The sequence below is a fragment of the Trachemys scripta genome, chromosome 9, assembly GCF_013100865.1.
Source record: "Trachemys scripta elegans isolate TJP31775 chromosome 9, CAS_Tse_1.0, whole genome shotgun sequence".
Classification (NCBI taxonomy): domain Eukaryota; kingdom Metazoa; phylum Chordata; order Testudines; family Emydidae; genus Trachemys; species Trachemys scripta.
This window is the reverse complement of record NC_048306.1, coordinates 52,917,002-52,926,217: the sequence shown is the minus strand read 5'-3', so window position 1 is coordinate 52,926,217 and position 9,216 is coordinate 52,917,002. Positions and strand designations below refer to the sequence as shown.

Below are 9,216 nucleotides of genomic sequence, written 5' to 3'. Positions count from 1 at the left end.
TGGGAAATCAAGGATCCATGTCCAGTGGCTTCGTTACGAATGGGAATCCCGAGGTGGATGTTTGGGGGCTGCACAGGAATCCAAAGGAAGAATGACCAGGAAAGGGATCTGCAGTCTATCTCCCATGGTGCTACTTCCCTCACAATGCCTGGTCCGTATGTGTGCCTATTTACGACGCTGACACTTTAACAGCAGCTATTTCAAATTCAGACCCAAATACGCAACCTCACTCACTTTGTCTCCATAACCTGGCTTTCCCGAGTCATCCACCTTGTCCTAATCCACCTGCCAGCCACATTTTACTGCTCTGGCCCTGGGTGGGGGGGGATGGCAATGGCTGGGGGCACAATTTAGGCCCTGACTGCTGGGTGCTTTCTGCCTATGCCGCTGGCAGGCTAGCAGCTAAGGAAGGCGACTAGAGCTGGTTCAAGGAATAAGTTCAGATACAATACAGTTCCCAGTATGTTCAGGGCCAAATATGAGGACTTGGGCTTTAACAGGGGTGCCAGGGACCCAACCTAAGGAACAGAGCAAGAAATTAATAGCAGTAGATGCTTAATCTAGTTTGGGGTTAATTCCTTTATAACGTGCTGTCCCAAACCCCACTTGGGAGTCAACATTTTTGCATCAAAACCAGTGAGACGGCAACAAGACCGAATAGCTCGCACACGCTTCCAGGCCCAAAGATCCCGAAGCACTTTACAAATAAGTCTGTAGAGAAGCCACAGCATTCGGCATCCTCCAGATCTAAGATGAGTGATGTGAGTGTGATCAGGTGCAAGGGAGGGGTCTGACATCCAGGTCGGTGCCTCTGGCAGAAGTAGAGAAATGACATGAGCTCTGTGAAACCCTGGGCTCCGGACCATCTTCCAGGAGAATGTCTGAGCTCAGTGCTACGAGTGAGACATATCAACTGGCTGATAGGGGGAAGGGAGACATCTCCTGCTTCGTATTCCTTGATGCAGCACCAGTGCCAGCCTAGAGAAAGATCCCTGCTGTTCTCCAAGCCCCAGGAGAGCATGACCATGGCTGACATATACAGGAGCAGCCAAGATTCGGAGTAGGCATCAAGAGGAAAACGGAGGTACCTGGAATGAAAGGGAGGGGGCAGTGGGAAGACCCAGTAGGGACTGGCCTAGGAGTGAGGTGCTGGCCTAAATCCAAGCTCAGGTGCCCCTAGGAGTGGGGCGAGTGTGGTGGATGGAGCAATGCCACTTAGCGAGAGGATGTACGGTAGCCTTGGTGCGTCAGCGGCAGAGTGAGGGCAGGCCATGGGATCTGCTCCCCCTCCCCATTAGTGTTAGCTTACACCATGACAGTAGGGACTGGGGGCCCCAGCAAAGATGAGGCACCCATTGCGCTAGGTGCTGTATATAACACAGAGAGAGACAACCCCTGCTATGCAGAGCCTACAATCCCCGCAGGCGAGCCAGAGGAGCCAAGATACCGACAGGAAACTGAGGCCTAAAGAAACTCAGGCCCGGAGTCACAAAGGGACTTAGGCGGTGTGACGTTGGGCGTTGCGGAGCCTACCAAATCACAGGCTCACACTGGGATCCACAAAGCTGCGTTCGGTGCCTAGGGTCCCTATACAATGCATGGGAGAGACGGGCCTGAGAATGTGCCCCACAAAGCCAGCACGCTAGGTTAGGACCTGCCTAAGCGAGCCAAGGGGAGGTGCCGATACACAAGAGAGGGGCTCCTCTATCCATGGGACTTAGAACTTTTGTGAGTCCCTCCCTAAGTGATGGGCCCAAGCTCCCCCAGGGAGTCTGTGGCAGAGCTAGGAACTGAACGCAGGTGTCCTGACCCCGGTACTAGGTGGCACCACACATCAGGAGCCTTTCACCTTTACAGATGTGGGTGGAAAAGCTGGCCCATGAATTAAGTCTCTTTCCAGGTCCCACTTGTGCTTTCCAGGTCCCAAACTCACTGCTAACTCAGACAAAGCGTCAGGCTCTGCCTAGGAGAAAGCCAAGGCCACAACAAAAGGGGAAGTTGCCAGCATTGGCAGAGAATTGGCAGAGCTGTGTGGGGCAACTCCTGCAAGGGGGAGGGCCTGGCACAAGCCGCTGCCATCTGTGTCTCACGAGAGTGCTACGTTCACTCGCAAGTAATGATACAAGACAGTGAGAAGGAGAGTCATGTAGCATGGCATGTTACCTACAGTCCCGCTGAGCTTGGAGCGTTAAGCCAAGGTACACACCCAAAGCCCCAGTCTAGAGCAACCGGAGACAAGGGGACCAGGCAGGCAGATCTCCATGACACTTCTCCCAGCTCCGGAAAATCCATCCCAGGTGGCCGCCGTAACATCAGTAATAGGCTCCCAAAAGAGCAGTCACCTTCTGCAGAAGTTCCTTGTGGTTTGCGTACAGCGGAATTCTCTTGTCCACCAGCTGCCACCAGACACATGGCTCTGGGTCGCTGCCCTGGAGAAACTGGGAGAGGAAATCCAAGACATTACACTCAGGCTGACATTGCCACAGAGTGCGTATTTCCAGCTGCACTCGGCACGTGGCTGGCACAGCAAAGCCTGGGACGGGATGGCTCAGATGTGGAGGAGCTGTTTTCCCCAAGCCTTGATTACCTGGGACTAGCACAAGCACTAACTACTGGTGTTTTAACAAGGGGACTCCAACGGTGTTGGATAAAAACTAGTTCCTGGGGCTATGTCCTCCCCACCGATGTGTCCCCAGGACACAGCAGTGGTCCGGCTGCCCTCCCTCAATGCTGAGCGGAGGCGAGCGTCAGGCAGGTAATAGATTTCAAATGAAGGACATCATTGAATTTTCCTGGGATCTGGTCTCATGGTGCCTGCTGTTGCATATACAGTCCTTACACAATAAACTTAACAGTATGCCCTGCTCCACCACTGTGCTTCTCCCTGACCTAGGGTTGCCAGCTGTCTAATCGCACAAACCCAAACACCCTAGTCCCGCCCCCTGCCCTGCCCCTTTCTCAGGGCCCCATGCCTGCCCTACCCCTTCTCTGAGGCCCCGCTCCCCCCGCTCACTCCAGCCCCCCTGCCTCCATCGTTTGCTCTCCCCCACCCTCACTTGCTTTCACCGGGCTGGGGCAGGGGGATGGAGCGCAGGCTCTGGGCTGAGGGATGGGGCCAAGAGGTTCAGAGTATGGGAGAGGGCTCTGGGCTGAGCCTGGGGCAGGGGGTTGGGGTGCGAGTTCTTGGATGTAGTTTGGGTGTGGAAGGGGGTTCAGATCTGGGGCAGGGGGTTGGGGTGCAGGAGGAGGCTGGGGGTGCAGGCTCTGGGAGGGAGTTTGGGGGTAGGAGGGTGGTTCTGACCTGGAGCGGCGTTTCGGGGTGCAGGCTCTGGGAGGGAGTTTGGATGCAGGAGGGGGCTCAGGGCTGGGGGGCAGGAGGGGTTCAGGGTGTGAGCTCTGGGAGGGAGTTTGGGTGCGGGAGGGGGCTCAGGGCTGGGGCAAAGGGGGTGGATCAGGAGGTTCAGGGTGCAGGCTTTGGGAGGGAGTTTGGGTGCGGGAGTGGGCTGGGGCAGAGGGTTGTGGTGCGGTAGGTACTTATTTCGGGTGGCTCCCACAAGCAGTGGCATGTTCGTCAGCGGCTCCTAGGCTCACGGGTGGCCAGGTGGCTCTGCGTGCTGCCCCTGCCAGCAAGCACCGCCCCCACAGGTCCCTTGGCCACAGTTCCATATTCCCAGCCAATGGGAGCTGCGGAGTTGGCACTTGGGACAGGGGCAGCACGCAGAGACCCGCCCTGGCCATGCCTCTTCCTAGGTGCCACTGCTGGACATGTTGCTGCTTCTTGGAGTGGCGCGGAGCCAGGGCAGGTAGGGAGCCTGACTTAGCCCCTCTACGCCACTGGACTTTTAGTGCCCTAAAATCTCCCGGATTGGCTTCAGTAGCCTCCGGAAGATCGAGCCTGATTCCGGGAGACTCCCGGCTAAACTGGGAGGGTTAGCAACCCTACCCTGGCCTCTCCTCTCTCCCCACATTTCTCTCCTCTTGCAGCCCCTTTCACTCCTTCTCCCCTCTGCCTAGCTCCATTTCTACACCACCCCCATTGCTATCCAGGAGCCCTCTCTCACCTGCTCCTTCTCTGCATTGTCCAGGCTGGGTCCCCCCCACCTGCAGGCAGAGAAGCAGGCTGGAATGGGACCACAGGGCTTGTGAGCACACCACCACCATGCTGCTGAGATCTGCGCCATTCCCCGGGCTCTGCAGCTTGATCCCACACCCACCGAAGTTGGCACGAGGCTCTTCATTGACTTCATTGAACGCTGGCTCAGGCCCTGCGGAGATGCCTGCTCAGCCCTGTCCCAGCGGTGAGGCCTTTCCGCATGGAAGTTAGTGCTTTGTGGGACAGAAGGCAAAAGGCATTTACCGAATTCAGCCGCTTCATCTGCATGTCGCTCTGATCTTCAAAGTGCATGTTGATGGCCACTGTCTCGATCCAAGCATTGTCCGTGTTCCTGGGGTCATCGATGTAGCCTTTGTATACCTAAGGGATAGAGAGGGCAGCTGGGAAGGGTTCCCCTTGGGTTTCAGTGTGTTAGCAGAAGGTCAACTCTGACCTGGCTCAGGAGTGCCAGAACAGGGGGGGCCAGGGGACCATGGCCCCCATTTTTTACCCCCGTTAGGGAAAGAGAGAAGGGGAGGGGGTGGAGAGGAGTGAACGGGAGGCGGGGTGTTGGGGTGAAGAGATGGCATGGGGGCGGGGCCTCAGGGAAGGGGTGGCGTGAGGGTGGGGCTTCTAGGAGTAGGGGTGGGGCAGGGGCGGGGCTTCTGGAAGAAGGGGCACATGGAGGGCAGGGCCAGGGTTTGGGCACTGGTGGCCCCGCCCACTCGTGGGGAACTTCCGCCGCTCCTGGTGACAGAGTGGGGGCTGTGGGAAAGTCCTGCTTTCACATACACCATCCCGGTCATGGGACGGTCCTGCAGCCAGCGGTGTCCCAAAGGAACTCTGGCACATTGCCTGGGAACTCTGCTTAACCACAGCAAGTCCCACGCGATGGTTGTTGTGCCCAGCAGGACAATCCTGGCCTGTTCTGTCATTCCTCCGTCCTCACTTCCGCAGACCACACCAGGGTCATGTACACAGAACTGCAGCCCGGGCCCATTCTGGGGCCACCCTGTCCTGCGTGGGAGGAACTGGCATGTTATCATCATGCCATGCATCATGCCCAGCATACCTCTGCACCTTGGTTCAGCAGGTTCTGGAACTGTGGCCAGAACTCCCTCCTCAGGACCCGCTTCAGCTTCAGTGGCAGCGATTCCCCTGGCTCCAGTGATCCCTGCACAGAACCAGACCATCACAGCTGGGCACTGTCTGCACAGACAGCTGGGCCTCCTCCCTGACTGCAGCAAAGAGAGCAGGCCCCATGCTTGCTACTAAGGAAGCAGGAGTTCCCAAACTATACACTGCCCCAGATGGGGAAACAAGCACTGAGCATCCCACAGGTCTGCTCTGGGCAAGGAGTGAAGGGACACCCATGGCAGAAACTCCTCAGGTGTGCGTGAAAATACGGTTTTGCACATAACTTAATTCACCTCTGGAACTCACTGCCACATGATGTTTCTGAGGCCAGGCTTTGAGCAGACACTCCTGAGTCAGAACTGACAAACTAGCATGGAGGAAAATGATATGGACTATTAATCACCTGCTAGGCCAGGGGATGATGAAATGCCACATGTAGTATCGTATTGCATTGTAAGGTGCATTCTGCACTGGACAGGCTAATGCCAGATGGACAACTGGGCTGTTCTGGCAGAATTATGAGACCTCTGGGCATGGGGAATAAGACGCACTGAATCCCATATGAGGGCAGATTGTATCTCCCTCCTGCAGAGACCCACAGGGCCTGTCTATGTTTTACATTTTGGTAACATGGGTGTAGCTTGTGATGCCAATAACATCTCTCTGCACTGACTGATCTGCCTACGTTTTCTGAGCCTTTCAAACCTAGGTCAGGTCGATGGGCTCCTTAGCACTTACCCCTGGCAGAGCCCAGTGATCTGACACAGGAGACTTGACAACTAAGACCTCCAGCATTTTCTTTAGGCTCTTTCTATAAATGGATCCATCCATATTCCTTCTCCAGCTACAAAAGAGAAACGTGTCATGCTGACCTGGGAGCTGGCTCTTCCCATACCTCCCCATGGCATGACAGCGAAGATCAGTTTCAGTGCTCAGGGAGGGTCGTGATGGACTTTGCTCTCACGAATGTCATCAAGGAGATTACACACGCCTAGCTTTTACATATGTTAGAAAACAAGCCAGTTTCCCAAGATCCCCCAGCCCTGTTTCCGGATATCAAGGGGAAAGCACGGTTCCTGAGATAAGTGGTTAAGCATGGTCATGGGCCAGACAGACACCAGGGACTTCTGAAGTCTAATGCTTACTCTGCTCCCAATTCATCACGTGGCCTTGGGCTAGTCATTTACCTTCTGCAGGGATCTAATACTTACCTATCTGAGTGCAGTGAGCATCAATTAGCTAATGACTGTAAAGTGCTTTGAAAGCATTAAGTGGTGTTTACTGTAAGTGCTAAGCAATAACAGAAGATTATCAAAGATCTAATTGCTACACAATAGCACCATGGTCTATGAAATAAGAACAGGCTGCTCTTTATTTAAAACAAAGAACGGGAATCGTTTTAGCAATACATTTCCTTCTGTACGACAGAGGCCTCTGCCCCGTGCGTTACAGACATAATGTTCCTAGCTCAGCCAGTAGAGGGTGCTGCTCTAGTCAAGTAACTGCCACGTGCCAGTAGAATGGTGCCCAGACGTGCAAGCCGAGATCTCACTCGCTGTACTCACCGCGTCACTATGGGGTGCAGCGCACGGTTCGGTCCAAAGAAGCGTAGGCTTCCTCGGCCTCGTAACCCCGTCCTGCCCATAGGATTCCTAGCACAGAAAGAGCCAGAGAGGCATTGGTATCCCTTCGCCAGGATTATTGCCTTGTTCAATCACGCCGTCGCTCATGGAACTCAATGGCCAATGTCATGGGGTGACGCTGTGTTTGTTCAAACAACAAAGGTGCTGGAAATGTTTCAGCACCGCCCTGAAGGAAGACACATTTCCACTCTGGTATTCGCTTCTTGGAGCTTTGGAAAATTCCAACCATCAAAGTATAATTGCTCAACCCAATTTCAGGAAATGAACATAAACAAACATTCCAGACGCCTTCACCAGGACAGGAGAAGTTATGGTGGCTTCTACTTATGAGTGCACAGTGGGGTTACCTACAGCAGCGGGGGGCACATTGGAAGGTGGGAATGCTTCCACCAGGATAGAAAGGGCCATGTCTCTTGGTTCTTGTTCACCATCCCATTTCCCCGGGAGCCATCGTCTGTTTCCATCTTGCTTTGTCATGAGGCTTCTAGGGTACAATTGCATGGAGCTTTGGTTGGTTTAGGATCAAGGGCACTATTTTCCGCAGTGTCAGAGGCACCATCAGGCACACAGCCTGGTCCCTGTCCATGGAGAGAAGTTTGCAGAGTAACGCTGGGTAGAAATGTTTCCCCTGTAGAACCTGCTTTGACATATTAGGGTTTCTTTCCCTGGACTTTCCCCACACCTGAGTGAATGGCTTGCCAGTGAGTTACGAGTATCTGCTGAAGTCGCTCCGCCAACATCTGTTCCAGAATACAGGGCATGCCCACAGCAGCCTTTCCCAGTGTATTAACTTCCCCCAATTCACTGGCAAACCCTTGACTGGATGGAAAACGTGCAGTGGAGTCATGCCCTTTCAATGCATGTACCCAGCCCCTCCTCACTTTGACGGCTTCAGAAACTGCTGCCCTTCCTCCAGCCCAGGTAGCCAGAGCCTGCCCTGAAAGGAATTAGCCTGTTCTGGAGAGTGGACCCGTTGGGCTCTGAGCAGACACTACTTGCTGGAGGTGTACTGCTTGCTCTAGGGGTTGGGGTTCCCTTGCTCCAAGGTGTGGGTTTTCCACCTCTCCTTCACTCCTGAATGGTCAGGAGGCTTTGCCTGAATGGGTCCACCACCCAGCTCCAGCCCCATCCCTCAGTCAGCACCACAGACCTCATGCTTTGCCCAGGAAGCACAGATCTGGCTGACAGTGGGAGCCCCACATCTCTCAATGAGCTCTGGTGGTTTTCCTAGCAAATGGCCAGTTCCGTGTTTTCCAGGACAAAAGTAGCCTCAGGGCCCAGGCTGGCAGGAGGAGGGGGGCCCAGGGGCACAGCACTCCCTGAGGGAAGTGGAGGGCCAGTTTTCCACAGAGACATCCTCCCAGTTAGGAGCAGTGAGTAGCTTTTAACCTCCCTCTTCCCTTGAAACCGCCGGGCAGATTGGAGAGGAGTGGGGGAGTCAGGCAGGGCATCTGCAACATTTCAGGCTGTTTCAGGAAACCCAAGACCTGGTGAGTGGAGCTGGGCTGGGGATCTCCTGAGCTTCCTCATGTTTTCCAAGCACTGCTCAGATTCACATAACATGGGGCAGGAAGCAGCAGCTCTCGCTGCTAATCTGAGGGAGAAGCGGATGGAGATTAGGGACCTGATTCTGTCTCCCACCCGTGGGTGTATGTCAGGAACAACTCCCATGGATTTAATGGAGTGATCCCAGACAGTGTGAGTCAAGAACTAACCACTCTGATCACAAGTGAGCAACCCACCGCTGCACCAGGCCTCCTTCTGTGTTAAGATCAGATAGGGTTACCATATTTAAAAAATAAAAAAAGAGGACACTCCGTGGGCCCTGGCCCCGCCCCTTTCCCACCCCGGCCCCGGCCCAACTCCGCCCCTTCCCCAAAGTCCCCGCCCTAACTCCCCCTCCTCCCTCCCAGCCACGCGAAAAGGGCTGTCCGAGCACTACCAGCTTCACGGTTTGCCGGGCAGCCTCGAGACCCTGCGCCCCCGGCTGGCACTTCCCCAGCGCAGCTGGAGCCCGGGAGGGGAAGCGCCCAGCTGGGGGCGCAGGGTATGGAGGCTGCCCGGAAAACCATGAAGCCGGTAGCGCTTGGGCTTTGGGCAGCCCCTATGCCTCCGGACCCTGCGCCCCCGGCCGGGCACTTCTCCTCCCGGGCTCCAGCTGCTCTGCTCCTCCCCTGACTCAGACTTCGGCTCTGTTTAAGAGCCAAGCTGCCCGAGCCAGCGCTACCAGCTTCGGGCAGCCCCCGTGCCTCCGGACCCCAGCCGCCGGCTGGGCACTTCTCCTCCCCTGCTCCAGCGGCGCAGGGTCCGGAGGCACGGGGGCTGCCTGAAGCCGGTAGTGCT

At 55.6% G+C, this 9,216-nt stretch overlaps 1 protein-coding gene across 1 annotated transcript in view; it reads right to left on the bottom strand.

Annotated features, from left to right (window-relative positions):
- Positions 1-561: 561 nt before the first annotated feature.
- Positions 562-9,216, bottom strand: part of TRPM2 (transient receptor potential cation channel subfamily M member 2) — a 56,960-nt gene continuing 48,305 nt past the window's right edge. Inside the window, exons 28-32 of the mRNA XM_034782288.1 lie at positions 6,796-6,882; positions 5,969-6,074; positions 5,166-5,267; positions 4,358-4,474; positions 562-2,438 (exon numbers count right to left, since the gene is read on the bottom strand). Of these exons, the coding sequence (XP_034638179.1) occupies positions 2,313-2,438; positions 4,358-4,474; positions 5,166-5,267; positions 5,969-6,074; positions 6,796-6,882 (538 nt within the window). The 3' untranslated portion in view covers positions 562-2,312. The remainder of the gene's footprint in view (positions 2,439-4,357; positions 4,475-5,165; positions 5,268-5,968; positions 6,075-6,795; positions 6,883-9,216) is intronic.